This window comes from Melanerpes formicivorus, unplaced genomic scaffold (genome assembly GCF_026170545.1).
Source record: "Melanerpes formicivorus ecotype bairdi unplaced genomic scaffold, bMelFor1.0.p_v2 SCAF_6, whole genome shotgun sequence".
Taxonomy (NCBI): Eukaryota; Metazoa; Chordata; class Aves; order Piciformes; family Picidae; genus Melanerpes; species Melanerpes formicivorus.
This window is the reverse complement of record NW_027142358.1, coordinates 16,165,495-16,180,593: the sequence shown is the minus strand read 5'-3', so window position 1 is coordinate 16,180,593 and position 15,099 is coordinate 16,165,495. Positions and strand designations below refer to the sequence as shown.

At 43.3% G+C, this 15,099-nt stretch overlaps 2 protein-coding genes across 3 annotated transcripts in view; one reads left to right on the top strand and one right to left on the bottom strand.

The window, feature by feature from the left end:
- Positions 1-2,522: 2,522 nt before the first annotated feature.
- Positions 2,523-13,970, bottom strand: LOC137441653 (uncharacterized). Its single transcript, XM_068139271.1, has 4 exons — positions 13,722-13,970; positions 12,828-13,665; positions 8,131-8,275; positions 2,523-2,676 (listed from the first exon to the last, which is right to left on the bottom strand). Exons 1-4 carry the CDS (start codon positions 13,968-13,970, stop codon positions 2,523-2,525), a joined length of 1,386 nt encoding a protein of 461 aa, XP_067995372.1.
- DLG5 (discs large MAGUK scaffold protein 5) overlaps positions 13,301-15,099 on the top strand; it is a 109,884-nt gene continuing 108,085 nt past the window's right edge. For both annotated transcript variants that reach the window (XM_068139906.1, XM_068139905.1), the window contains exon 1: positions 13,301-14,269. In XM_068139906.1, coding sequence (XP_067996007.1) covers positions 13,969-14,269 — 301 coding nt within the window. In that variant the 5' untranslated portion in view covers positions 13,301-13,968. The remainder of the gene's footprint in view (positions 14,270-15,099) is intronic.

Here is a 15,099-nt window from a genome sequence, read left to right as displayed (position 1 = left end):
GCCTTCCCAGCCTAAAGGCATATGTAATATAAGGCCTGTCTTGTTTAAACATGAACGCTTTGCCCTCTGAGCAAAATGTAAAAAACTTTCTTATGTTTATCAGGAAGCTACTTTACATATGTCTTTCTGATGAAAAAATGGAAGCACATGCTTTATAGATCTCCTGTTATGTATGTGAGAAGCTGGGAATACAACTAGAATTGGGTTGCTTTTGGTCCATGACTTGAACAACTTAGTATGGAGGGGTATTCCCTTTTTGCCTATTTTTTTTTAAAAACAAAAAAAAAAAAGGGAGGGGGAAGCTGTTGTGGTTTGAGCCTTAACTGGAATTTGAGAGCTCAGATGGTGGCAAGAATGGGAACCCCTCCCCTGCTCCTCCTTCCCTTTTTTCCTGTTAAGGGAAAAAAAGAACAGGAAAGAATAGTTTTTTAAAAAAGGGAAGAGAAGGGGAAAAATAGGGGGGTTGTAAGGAAAAAAGGGAGGAGGTAAATCTACCAAGAAATAATTTGGGAGTTGATTGGGAAGTAGAGAAGTAAATTTTTTTTAAACGGTATATATGTATATATATGTGTGTAACAGTAACAGGAAGGGTTCACAAGGGTAAAGAACAAGGATGAATAGGAAGATACACAGAACCGAGTTCGGATGGCCTTATATTTCCCCCAGTGTATGTGGATTGCAGTCCTTTGGAGAAAGGTGGATGAGGCAAGGAGAAGACCAGGCCTGACCACATGGCAGAACCAGGAAGGCAGCAGCAGCTCTTGGTCCTTTCACACAGGCAAGGCAGGAGCAAAAGGGAGGAAACGGTCACTGCGCTCTTCTATTTATAGTCTTGCTGGACAGGAAGGGGGAGTGGAACAGACTAATTCAGATCCAGGGGGACCCCGCCTGGTGCAGGGGGAGGAACAAAGTCCACCTGGATCAGGTTTCCTTAATCCCCAGGGAGAGCAGGGCTCTCGCAACCTTCCCCCTCCCAAGATGGGTGCAACTCAGCACAGAAGCAAATGAAGGGCTATAAATTAACTACAAGTAGGATAAGATTTGTTTCCATGAGGACAAACATTCATTGGTGTCTGACCACTTGTCACAAATTTGATACAACCTGAAGGAACCGCTGCAACAGGTAATTCATCAATTTCATGTCACTGTGCTTCAACAGGAATCTCTTTAGGAACCTATAGCAAATGGTAAATATTTTTATAGTATCTGCATATTTGCCTAAAATCTTGTGAATGTAACATAGGAATATTTTATCTTCAAAATAGTTAGCTAAAGCTATATATTAAGGCGTAAAAAAGTCTTGAGACTCATTAAATGTATGGAAAAAAGTAAGAAAATAGGAATCGTTGGCCTGTGTTTTCTTATGTTGTCTAAGATCAGACAAAACTAAAAGGCATCAAATTAGAAAATGTGCTGACATTTTAATGCACAAATACCTGACAGATTACTTGGATGTGATTGCTGTTTTGACATAAATGCACAGCAAATTTATCTTGAGGAACAAATACCCAAATCTCATCTGAAGGACTGAAATAACAAACCAGCCCTACTATTCTTGTATGCCAGTACTTGTGAAAATGAATTCAGGTTTCCTTTAGCTGACAAAAATTTTAAAACATTCCATCTAATGAAATTAGATATTATCATCATCTTCCACTAGAGAGCAGTGTTTTGTTTTGGGAAATACTGTGTTTGGGTAGTAATTCTTTGGTTTTCTATTTTAGATGTTTTTTTGCATTATCAGGGATGAAATACAACGAGAAGGAAGGTTACCTGTTGAAATCACATATAGGAGGAAGGAGATTAAGGGGATTTCCTGAAAAGGAGAAAAAATCCAGATACATGTCTTAATGCAATAATAAGGACTGTTCATCTTTTGTCCCATCTGGCTTAAAACAAACAACAAAAAAGTAGCACTTAAGCAGAAGGCTGAAGTCATTCTCAAAGGTACGTAGCAAGTTGTGCCTGTCAAGTGGGAGAATATAGTATCTGTACTGTGAAAGGAGTCTTTTGTCACAGCGTTTTCCATGTAGCAGTGATTGCTACAATCTGCATTCATTCCTATAGTGAGTACTTAAATATAGTTTCCAGAGCTTCTCTGAAGCATGACGTTCTGGTAGTACACTGGGTAGCATCTCACATTCTTCAGCTGCTGCAGAAAGCAAGGCTGTATTAAAAACACTTGAAGGTGATGCTGAGATGGAAGAGACCAATGTTTAGGACTGAAAAGAATATGAAACAGGTTGTGTCCTCTGTGTACAGACAGCTGAAAACAGCAAGGTTTATGAAATATGATTTCTTTAATGTCTGAAGGCTGCAGGGATGCCTTTAGCTTTGTTAGTTTGTTAGTTGCTATTGTGTGTGTAACTCAAAGCTCCATAGTCTTTTAAGTGAGAACATCATATTGGCTGGCTGTGTTTAGGGATTCTCTTGGCCATAAGGTTTTTATACAGTGCTCACCACCACAGTTTCTTCTAGCTGCTGTAAAGACACTGTGTGCATCAGCTGGTAAAAGGTGTTTCTTAATCCAAAGAGTTCTTGTGCATCCAAGCCTGCAAGACCAGGAATAACTGCATGTTCCTTTTTGAAGCAATGATGATAGGCTGCACAGGAGGTTGCACAGGAATACAATGGTTTCTGCAGGTGCTGAGGTTGGAGCACCTGCAGCACAGAGAGCTGAAAAGATAGGGAATGCAAAGATAAGCAAGAGGATATGGAAGCAGATCTTCTTGAGTGGAAATTCATATCTGCTTAAGGGAAAACAGAAATGTACCTGTTGGGTAAATGACACACAAATACCTGTAATCTCTACAAGGAGTCCCAGTGAAAGCAATGGAAATACGTATTGCTGAGGACTGAGATTTTTTAATTTGTACTGGAGATTATTGTCATTGACTGTTACAGCTGATAATTAAATCATCATTAATTCATTAGATGGTTATTAATAATAACTCTGAATTACTGCCTTCAGTAGTTACATCTGTTTGACTTTTTCAACCAACTGTACACAATTATCGTTAAGTGTGAAAACTTCTCTGCTTGCTGGGTTCTGGTACAGGCACATGGAAAGTCTATAATTGGAGGGCACACAAGAATCTGTCATTTAGTGTTGACAACTGCAGTAAAATCAGAAGCATTCCTGGAATATCCCTATTTGAGAAGATTTTAGTAATACATAAGTCTTGCTCTTGGGGCAAGATACAGAAATCACATCAACTACACTCCTAGTTTTGTGTCTCATGCTAAGAGAGAGGCTACAATGTCTATGAAGATCAGATAGATAATCTCTGAAGTTTGAAAAGGAAAGCTGTTCCATATAGATCATTGCTGCCATTGCTGAAAAAACCCAAACAAACACTATTTGCAGTGAATGCCCGCCATCTATCTTGTTGATTTCAAAGCAGACCTGCAGGTGCTTCTATGACTGTAGCTTTCATGATCCACAGAAAGCTGAGGTAGCCCACAGAATTTCATACCATTTTCCTTTCTCCTCCATGATGGCTATGTTTTGTCACTTGGAGACACTGTTGACCACAAATGAAGCTGTTATGAAAGTGGTAGCTACCTGGACTATTAACCACAGGCATATTTTCTCTCTTTTTGGTGAAAGTGGTTGTTGGCTAGCTACTCTTTCAGAACATATGGCAATTTTATCTGCATTCACCCCTTTTAAATGTTAAATTGTGAAGTTTTTAAAAAGCAAATTAAAGAAAATGAATTGTGTGGAAATGCAAAAGCAATAGTGAGACTGGGTTGGTTAGCTATAGGAGTCCCAGAGAATTCCAGAATTAGCTGTGAGACTTAGAAATTACTTCATTTATTATTCAGAATTTTGCTGGTTTCTGAGAAGAAATGGTGAGCACTGTGATTCATTCCTGTTTGTAATCTTGTTATATAATTTTGTTTTCTGTTACTTCATACAGGAGCTGCTTCTTGAAGTCCCCTTTTCTGCAGAATTAAGTCCTTCAGCCTGAGCAATACACAGTGACGGACAGGGGATTCTTTGACTCGTGCCAGTTCACTGCATCTCTACTGTAAACTGCTGATTGTCTCTGGAGTGAGTGACCACATCATGGTGCGGTGATACTGGGTGACTGGGTGCACCAGCAGTGATACTGGGCAACTTTCTGCTGAAGGGTGGAGGATCTCTTTCCTGCACACACTCGAATAATGGACACACTTCATATCCTGCCCCCTGCACTGTTCAATGATGCTAAAATGTTGCCTCGACAGTCCCACAGAGCTCATGCAGGTATTTTCCAGTTAAATCAGAAGCCTCCTTTTAAACTTCCATTTTCAAGAAGATACTTAGTTCTTCTGACTTATGCCACTGCTGTGCATTTTCTAGTTCCCCTTTACATTTATTTATTTCTCCTTGTCCTTGTTTCTCACACAGATTCCTCCCTTCTGGGCCCATAGTGACTGTCACTGCTGGTGACACTGCTTCCCTGCAGCAGTGCTATGTCAACTGTACTGTGCCACTGGTTGGCTGCAGCTCAGCCATGCAAGGTTACTATGAACCTTTGCCTGGAGTATAATTAAACCACTCAAGGAAAAAATATCTCCTCAGCACATCTGGATGTGGAAATTTACTGCCATCAAAATTACAATTATGGTCAAACAACTTCTGCAAAAAACATTACTGTGTTATACAAGGGAACGTATTTGTATTCTAAACTGAAATGTAAGACCCCCCTGCTTCATGTGGCTTTTTGTCAGCACTGAAAGCAGTATTCAAGCTGTTCAATTCTCCACTTTTTTCACTGCTTCTAGTCCTTCCCACTTATGTGACACCAATGTTGTTTGCCTTGCCTGTGTTTGTACGTGTTCTGCTGAGAATAAAAATAAGGAGAAGCAATCATCAGCTTGTTAGGTAACTGGCATATGTAGAATTGTTGCTGCTACACACTTGTACAACCTGGAGAAATCTTCAGGCTCTTTGTACTTTGGATTCAATGTATTGAAGACAATTAAATTATAATAGTCTCTCCTTAGCAACATGATTGTGAAAGGATCATCATCAAGATGAGTGAAGGATTTGTGCTTGTGAAAACTTACATGTCATACAGAAGACAAGGTAAATGGCATGTACTTGTCTTCCTAGGTTTTAATTGCCAGGATGTGGTGATTAAACAATTTGATTAGCACTTGGCATCTATAGTTCTTTTTATTCTTTAATCTTCCACAGAAAGTGGAAAAAGACTAGACATTACTGCTCTTGAAGCCAGCTGCAAGACAGACACTAACTTCAGCAGGAAAAGGAGAGTGCAAAGCACTGGAGCTCTTTGCTGCCATTAATAATCTTGGAGGGTGAGGGTGGCAAATCTGGAGATGAGTTAAGGGGAAAAAATTCTAACAGTACAAATAGACCATGGTAAAAAGGGTAATATTTGGCTTGCCTTGCTGATGAAGTGTATTTATCTTCATGGAATATCCCTAGTAGGCTTGAAGACTTTTTATTGAAGTTATATTTTTGCACAGTATTTTTATTACCAAATTGGGGCTTAATCCAAGTCCCCTGGAAACCAATTAGAGAACACTAACTTGGCAGAACTGGATAAGCAAGCTTTGATATATGCATTATATTAAATATTTATGTCCATCAAACTCCTACCAGTGAATGCATCTTTATAAGTTTCAGACAATTGCACAACACTTCTTTAAACGGCATTGCTGCAGAGTTCATCCAGAAAGAATAAATTTTAACCTAAATCCTTTTTAAGGCTTCCATGCTGCTCAGAACTTTGTCTCAGATGTTTCTGCTTATCCTGGGCCATGCTGTATATATTCTTTTCCTGTTAGTATCAAGGTGGGTATTTTCTGTTTGTTTTGGGAGTTGTTGGGTTTTTTGTTGTTGCTTAATTCTGACAATTCTCATAATTTGTAGTCATGTAAGTTCTAAATTACTATTATGGTATTTTTCTTTTAAAAATGCTAGTTGACTTGAACTGTTACATGTTTAATTTTTATGTTGTGTTATGAGGGGGAAAAGTACAGATGTGTTGGAGATTTGAAGCTCAGTTTAAACTGGATGACCAAACCTTGTGGAAGCTGATACTATGCCAAGCTGAGACATTTATTTCACTCTGGAAGTTTCTGATGGCTTGCCTATCCCTGCCGAGGCATGTAGGCTGGTGCAGAGACTGTATTTCTTTTGCCTTCCAAATCAGAGTGTAACTTAGCAGTTACTTTTTTCATATTAGTGTTCTCAGGTCTGATTCTAGTTAAGTGCAGTATTTTTGTCATATTAAACACTCCTCACTCTTTAGCTGCATCTTAGCCCATAGTCTGCTTTGCCTCAACAAACTGCACATACTAAGTCGTAAAATGGTTTCTCTCCGGCTTTATTCTCACTGCAATTCCTGTCTTGTGTTCACATTTCCCTCTCCTGCCCAAGAAATGTCCTGCAATATTAAAAGTAACATTCTTCTCAAAGGAAAAGTATATGGAATTTCTACAGTATTTATATAAACATAAGTCAATGTATCTGTCAAATAGCAGAACGAAAACCCTACTGACAGGTTTTAAGGTTACAGAAAAAAAGTCTTTGCTCTGGGTGCAACACACAGGATCTGCTTAAAGACCATCGTATTTTTCAGCCTCCTGACTATCTACATTCTTGTGGTTTGCACAAAGACTTGTAAAACTGTGCACAATTCATGAGAATATACTAGAAACGCTTCTCCTATATCATAAACCAGATTAATTCAGAATGCTAGAGCATTTAATTATGAAGCAATAATAATCCCCTCCAGATGGATGCACCCTGCAATCCTGCTTATCTGCTTCTATGCATAAGCTTTTGAAATACAACCAAATCTGAGTATTGGTCTATCATTATATGCAGGGTACAGGTTGGGTTTTTTTTTTTTTCAGGAGCTGAGCTGCCACTTCTGTTCCTCCTTAGCTTAAGGTTTGCAAAAAGGACAAGCTGTAGGACTAGCTCTTCAGGCTTGTGTGAAAAGACAAGTCTTGCACGTTATCTAGGGAAACACAGAGAACCACAGTTGTATGCACACCTATCTCCATTTCCTCAGGGAGCTTTTTAGGCTTGGACTAGAGATACCTGGTCTGCCCTGGAGCTTTCAAGGATTATTGGCTTCTACTTAGCATCAGAAGCCTTTTTCATCAGCTTCAGCTGTCCCACAATTAAAGCACTGTCCCATGCTCGCCATCTCTAAAAGTATGAATTTTTGTGTGTGCCAGGCACTATTTCCTGTGGCTCTGCAAGCATTCTGCCTCTAAGTCTTTCTAGAGCTCTGCTTTGCAATTTCTGCCTCCTAGGCATGATATTTTATTTTTCTCTTTCTATACCCATCAGGCTCATGTCTGACAGGAATGATACTCTATCAAAATAACTTCTCTTTCTCTCTGGTGGCATTTCTTTTAACATACTACTTTTTATAGCAGTAGAATAAAATGTGTCTATTTTGGTAGATAATGATCAAGACATCTGAATCGAAGGCCTTTAAAATCAATAGGAGGACAACTGTTTTTTTCAGAGTCTTGAATTAACTCCTAGGTAATTTCATTGATCTGAAGACGCTCAGAGATGTAACTTTTAACTGATATGTATTCAGCTCTTAAACCCTGTCAGTGAGGAGGAGAAACTACTCGCTATTAAAAGTACTTATGTAGTTTTTAGCAGATCTGAGGCTTCAAGCATGAAATAGAACATAAGAAAATATCTTTCCTTCTTCAAGAGCTTTTAGATTCAAATCCAGTTTGAAAATACTCATTGCTGACAGAAAATGAAGATAGTGAAGATAGTGAAACTATGCCAAGGTTTACTCCGGAGTCCTTCCTATTACATCCATGTATGTCCTTCAGCTGCAGTTTGGGTTTTCTTACAGATTCCCTGCTTGTGCATGGCTTGTTTATAGAAGTTATACCCAAGGATGTTTAAGGCACCCATTTGTTTTTACGTCCCCATTAGTGCTAGAAGAAGTAAAAGCAAATGGTTGGTATAAATAGCCTTTCTTGGCTTGACTTGAAGACTGACCTAGAAACTAAACAAATAAGAAACTGCAAGCAACAGCTCCTAAAGATGCTATTCAACATCTGCTTACTTCTCAAAGGAAACCACATCACAAGTCAGTCCAGTTTCATAAAGAAAATTAAATTGCTCACCTGTTCAGTTCTAAGGAGATGGGTACTTGGAGTTGCGCTTGCAGGGTACCTTCCCTGTGGTAGCTGAAATTCTTACAGCCCTGTAGGATCACCACTCTGTAGCACTGCTGGTTTTCTTTTGCGGCCTGTTTTTGGAAGCACTTGTCTGAGAAACAGAAGAGACCATGTGCATTCACAGCTCCAGGAGGAGCCCATGTGTCTACCCTTTTTTTCTCCTCACCAACCAACCACCCAACCGCCCTTCCTGCCAGGTATTCTGCCCCAGAGGAAGGCCTTTTCTTCTCTTTTAACAGGTAAATATTTAGTTGATTAAGTAAATTTTTGTGTTATTATTTTATTTGCTTTTTCAACAGGCCCTGGATGGGGTGTTTGTTCTTGTTGAAGCTGATGGAATTAACTGTCTGATCTTCTTCTTAATTTGAATTACCCATTCAGTTCCTGCCCAGAGGAGGAATGGGCCAAAATAATTATTCTCTGAAAACTGCCTAGTACAGTGTGAGATGAAACAGCTGCTAAGTTTGAAGGATACAGAAAGAAGAAAAACAAACAAACAACAGCAACAACAAACACAACACAAAAACAAACCAAAAAAGTAATATAATCCTCTAGTCTGCTTTCCTTCATACCATATGTCATAGGAGCTCACTTTAAAAAGAGATGAACCATTTGCTTGAGTTCACAGTTACATGTTTTCAGGAGGATGATGATCCTTACACTTTTGTGAGGGTCTGATAGCAGCTTTCTCGGTCCTTAGTATCTGCAGGAGTGCTGAGGACCTCAAGGTTTACAAACATAGCCCATTTCTGGAGGTGATACTGTCAGATGAAATGTTTTACCAGGGTAGTGCAAAGACTGCTCACATTATGTTTAGGTGTGTGGGGTTTTGTTTTGGTTTTTCTTTTTACAGGTAAATGAGACATGCTACTTAATTGTCTATCACCTACATCAATCTGACAAAACAAACTTTTGTTGAGAACTGCTTAACTGCTAGTATTTCATATAACACCTATTACAAAATCTCTCTGATGTTTACTTTGAATCTAGACAGTTCTAATCTCAATTTGAGGAGCACCTGTAATTTTTATATAGATGTATTAGAGACCGTATACTCTTCCTTCCCAGGATGCACACAGCACTGTCATTAACTTACTGTAAATCTCTCAATATTTTTCTCTAAAACCGTCATTGCTTAAATCATATGATTATGTGAAAAGCTTAGCTTTACAGTTTCCATCACACAGGGCTGCCAATCTGAAGGGGTCCAAAATTAAAACATAACTAAAGTATCTCCCATGTATTTAAAAATAGCAGGGGAAAACATCTAATCCTGAAGAAAGCCCTCTGCTTCTGGCTGTTAGAATTTCTGACTGGTTCAAATTATTACTGAGGAAGGGATTTACCAGTAAAACCACAGCAGCAGAGCTACTGCTATGGCTCAGGGAGCAGTAAGCAGGTAGACGCAGAGAAGGAGGACTTTGAGGAATGACAGGTATTTTTTGCGCAGAAGACTATTGTCCTATTAAAGGTCCTATTAAGGTGAGTATAAGAAATCTGTTTTAAAGCCCAGATTTTTCTAAAGTTTGTCTTGTCAGAAAATACCTAGCATTGCTCAATATATGGATGACTAATGTAGGATATCAATTTTATCACCTAACAGCTTTTGGAAGCAAAGATTTTGCAAGAGAGAACAGTTATTGAGTGCAAACTCTGCCATTCCAGATGTAACATCCTATACTATCTTTTATTTTCTCTCTTCCTCTACTTTCTTTTTCCCTTCTTTCTCTTTGCTCTCCTCTTTCTCTTTCCTGCTTAATTGTCATGATGCTCAGAGTCTTCTTCATTCCAGCCTAAAGTTCTCTGATCTTTATGGAAGACAGACTTTTGCAGTGAGAACTATGTGCTAGATGATGTAAATTTGAATCTCTTTTTGGTTTCAGGAAATATGCTGAGTTAATATACACAAGCATGATGATCATTGCATAATAAAACAAGATATATTGGCAACTACAGGAACAAAATCATATAGTAAAGGCTGAATCATGTTCTTGATTTTGATCTTAATATTTTCAAAGTTTGCACGTTTGCTTTTTGTTTGCTTGTTTTAATACTATACTTAATATTGTGGGATTTGCTGGGACTCCATATACTACACAGCCTTAAAAAGAAAAGTCTTCAGCTGCTGGACTGTGGCTGAAACCTAACGCTTGTGCTGAGGATGATCCTGCTCTGTGAACAGAAAATTCTGCAAGACAAGGAGATAAAAACACTTTGTTGCCTCAGTCTTAACTCCATAGAGGGATGTTTTTCAGAGGCAGATACACCAACCAGACACCCAATTTTCCAAATTCCAGTTTCTGCTTTTGAAAACAATTCACAGGGTTTGATACCTTCTTAAGCCTTGCATGTTTTATCTGTATCTGAACTACTGGTAACCTCAGTGTTCCTCCTGTTCTTTTTAAGACACAAATTTGGATAAAAATAAATCCCAGTTTCTGTCCTCATGTCCCCATTTTGTTCCCCAATTGTTTCTCAGACTTCAAAGGCATACTTTGGCAGGAGAATTGTAGATTATGGAGTACTGTGATGATCTGAATTTTGATCACTTCATAAAGTTTTGGTGTAATAAATTTACATGCTTCCTCGTGTTAGTCTTCAAACATGACATATGTACCTAAGTCTTTTGAAAACTTTCCCTACACTTGCTAGGGTAGGTCTGTCCTGAGTCAAACAACTGAAGTAACAGCAAACTCCCTTTCTTGCACAGGCAATTGCCTGCCTGCTGGACCCACAACAGAAATTTATTCATGCAATGAGGAATACATCTGAATTTATCTGAGAGCAAAGACAACTTGCCATTTGCAAGAAAAATAGAGTGTAAGAGACTCTGATATCACAAAAAGATATAAAATGCATTGTAGAAAGAAAGAAACCTGCTATGATGGGAATTTATCTGCTCTCCCTGACATTAAGCAATGGCAACAGGACATGTCAATCTGCAAGCAAGGCAGGCATTCAGGATAAAAAGAATTATATTTATTTAAAAGAGAAGGCAAAGGACTAAGACACACATTGGCAAAAAGCAAGAGTAAATTGAGTCCAGAGCAAACACTTGCCAAGGCACAATTCCCTCTAGATTTTGGAATGGGACTCAAAATACCTGAGTTATGCCCTGCCCAAACTAAGAACAGTTTTGTTTTTCATTCTCTGTGTGGCTCAGCACTCTGATATGAGTTCTTTGCTGGAGATTGCAGTAACACAGGATGGCATAGTTTGGGCAGGGCATAATTCAGGTATTTTGAGTCCCATTCCAAAATCTAGGGGGAATCATGCCTTCCCAAGTGTTTGCGCCATCCTGTTTAATATCTTCATTGATGATCTAGATGAGGGGATTGAGTCAGTCATCAGTAAATCTGCAGATGACACCAAGTTGAGAGAAGATGTTGGTCAGTTAGAGAGAAGAAGGGCTCTCCAGAGGGACCTTGACAGGCTGGACAGGTGGGCAGAGTCCAACATGATGGCATTTAACAAGTCCAAGTGCCAGGTGCTGCATTTTGGCCACAACAGCCGCATGCAGCACTACAGGCTAGGGTCAGAGCGACTGGCGAGCAGCCAGACAGAAAGGGACCTGGGCGTACTGGTTGACAGCCAGATGAACACAAGCCAGCAGTGTGCCCAGGTGGCTAAGAAGGCCAATGGCATCCTGGCCTGCATCAGGAATGGTGTGGCCAGCAGGAGCAGGGAAGTCATTGTGCCCCTGTACTCAGCACTGGTTAGGCCACACCTTGAGTACTGTGTCCAGTTCTGGGCCCCTCAATTTAAGAAGGACATTGACCTCTTGAATGTGTCCAGAGAAGGACAACAAGGCTGGTGAGAGGCCTCAAGCACAAGCCCTACAAGGAGAGGCTGAGGGAGCTGGGATTGTTTAGCCTGGAGAAGAGGAAGCTCAGGGGAGACCTTATTGCTGTCTACAACTACCTGAAGGGTGGTTGTAGCTAGGAGGGGGTTTGTCTCTTCTCCCAGGCAACCAGCACCAGAACAAGAGGACAGAGTCTCAAGATGCACCAGGGGAGGTTTAGGCTGGAGGTGAGGAGAAAGTTCTTCACCGAGCGAGTTGTTAGCCATTGGAATGTGCTGCCCGGGGAAGTGGTGGAGTCACCGTTCCTGGAGGTGTTCAAGTGGGGACTGGATGTGGCACTTGGTGCTATGGTTTAGTAGTCTTGAGGTCTTGGGTGATAGGTTGGCCTTGATGATCTTCGAGGTCTTTTCCAGCCTTATTGATTCTATGATTACAGCCACCGTTATTTGTGCAGGGTATCAGGAGCAAACCTCCAAGTCTTCCATATAAAATGTGAATTTAGGTTTATAATTGCTTGTGCGCATCCCACAGCCTGTTCCCCTAGCTGTTTGCCATTTAAGGCACCACGAGTGTTGGCAGACTATTTGCCTTCAGACTGAAAAGCTGTTCTCTTTTCTTTGCGAAATAATTACAGCCTTCTGCTGCTGTGGGGTATATCGATACTCTACTGGTAAGTAATCTGGTGTCTGGCTACTCACAAAATGCTGATGAAAATACATTTGAGGGGATAGATGAATCAACAGGTATTATTACTGGCTAGCTTTTTTGTTTGTAAACTTTAGTTTTTGTAAATTTTAATGTACAAAGCTCCATACGGTCTGTTATTATTTTGATGTTTTACCTTTACCAGCTTCAGATGCAATAAATCTCTGTGGCTGAAGCCCCCGCCCTGGTCCAGCAGCTGTACAGCCGCCACAAGCGACAGGCTCCCGCCCGCCAGGAGAGGGCGGTGGCAGCCCCGCGCCAACACGGCGGCTCTGGGCCCGGAGTGGTCGGCAGTCCTGGTCCCCGTCGTGCCCGTCTGCCCCCGAAGCCTTTGTCTGACCGCCGAGACACCCGGGGACTAGTCCCTCCGGCCCCGGAAAAGTCTCACTTCCCCGGAAGGAGGAGTGAGGAAATCTCCCGCAGGTCGCACTGCATCTCGAGGGGGATGGGATAACTCGAGAAAGCGACGGGGATGCGAGGCCTTCGACACTCGCCCCACCCGCGTGCCGGCGCTGAAGGACCGGCGAGGATCTCCTGACTGACGGCCAGGAGGCGGGCGGCGGACTGAAGGGGGAGAGGCTGCGGCGTGTCGGCGGGAGACGAGACGCGGGGCGGGCGGGCAGGCAGGCAATGCACTGCCGCAGCTCTGTCTCGGCGCAGGCGGCAGCCTTGTGCAACCAATATGGCTGCGCGCGCCCGCGAATGAAAGGAGGCGCTTGGAGCTGAAGCCGTCTCCCCCCACCCCTTTCCTCGCCCCGCGGCCGTGTGGCCTGTAGCGAGCGGAGAAGTTGTCTGGGTTGCCCCGCAGGGGGGTGGGGTGGGGGTGCCCAGGAGGCGACGGCGGCCCTTTCCGCAGCTCCTGCTGCCGGCGGCAGCACTGGGGAGGAGAAGTTGTTTCGCCGCTCGGGGTTGGGGAGGGAAGCAGAAAGGAGGCGAGAGGGTCGGCGGCTGGAGGAAGAAGAGGAGCAGCAGCCCTAGACGGCTATCCGCCCCCCATCTGAAGAGGAGCGCGGCGGCGGCGGCTCCCGGCCCGCAGGAGGAAGAAGCAAAGCTGCCCTGGGCCCAGGTCCTGGCTGAGCTCCGCGCTTCTACCGTGGGACGAAGTTTCGCCGGGGGCCGCTGCGGGGGCGCCGGCTGCCGGAGGAGGGCGGCCGGTAGCGCTCCGCCTCGGCCCGCGCCTCCCCGGAGGTGGCGGTGGAGGAGCGGCGGGGCCGGGGGGCGGCGGTGGTGCGCGGCCGCGGCAGGCGAAGTTTGGCTGGCGGCGGCCTGTCGCGGCCATGGAGCCGAAGCACAAGGAGCTGCTCGCCCAGTGTCGCCAGAGCCTGGCGCAGGCCATGACCGAAGTGGATAAGGTGGTGGAGTTGCTGGAGGCCGCCGGCGCTCTCGGTCCCCGCGACCTGCGCGACCTGGAGGCGGCCGGCGGCGGGAAGGCCGAGCTGCTCATCGCCTTGCTGCTGGCCAAAGACCGGGACCACTTCCAGGATCTGCGAGTGGCTTTGGAGAAGACGCAGCCTCACCTGCTCTCCATCCTCTACCTGAATGGCGTGGCGGGGGCGCCGGTGGCGGCCGAGACTGCCGGTGAGTGGGGCCGGGGGGCACGGGCTAAGTGGTTGGAAGAGGTTGGAAGAGGACAGCGGCTGCCCCTGCCCATCCCCGCTGAGGCAGGGGGCCTCCTCTCCTGATGTTTGGAAAGTAAGTGGGACAGTTGTGAATGGGGGTCCTCCTTTTCCGCGGGGTGGGGAACTTTAGTGTGTTTGTGCTTGAGGTCTCGATTTTTGTTTTGTGCTCCCGGCCGTTTCCTTTTCTGGCGAGCGCACTGGTACTGGTTCCCGAGAGGTGTTGGGGATGTTGTACTGTGCCCTTCGGAGAAGCCTTGTTAGCCTGGTTCCTGCTGCTGTCCCACCCCCCTGATGCTTGGGGCTAAGGAAGTCTAACCCGAAGGAGTTTTCCTCTCCTGAGCTCCTCTGGGGCCACCGGTGGTGTTAAACAGTCGCTTCTTGACACGGCAGAACTGTGAAACTCCCCCCTACAGCCAGTCTGCTGGAATAGGCTGGCGGGCAGGAGTCCAGCAGATGTGCGTTTGAATAAATACTGTAACTCTTTTTCCCCGGACAAACATATGTTTTAGTCTGTGGTGTTGTAACTGTTGGTGGTTAGAACAGGAATACAGTTGATTAATCTGCAGATCCAGACGAGAAGAAGTTGAGTGTAAACCTTCTTAACGAAGTTGGGCTTTTCACCCACGGGTCTGTTTATTCCCCTCCAAACCAAGCCACAATTTACGTTTATGTGGACAATGCCAGCCTTTATTATAATAATATTAAAAAAAATATTAGCGACGATACACAAGGCCTTGTAAGTGCAGCTGTGTTACTGGATAAAAAAATACTTTGAGTATATGGTAATTT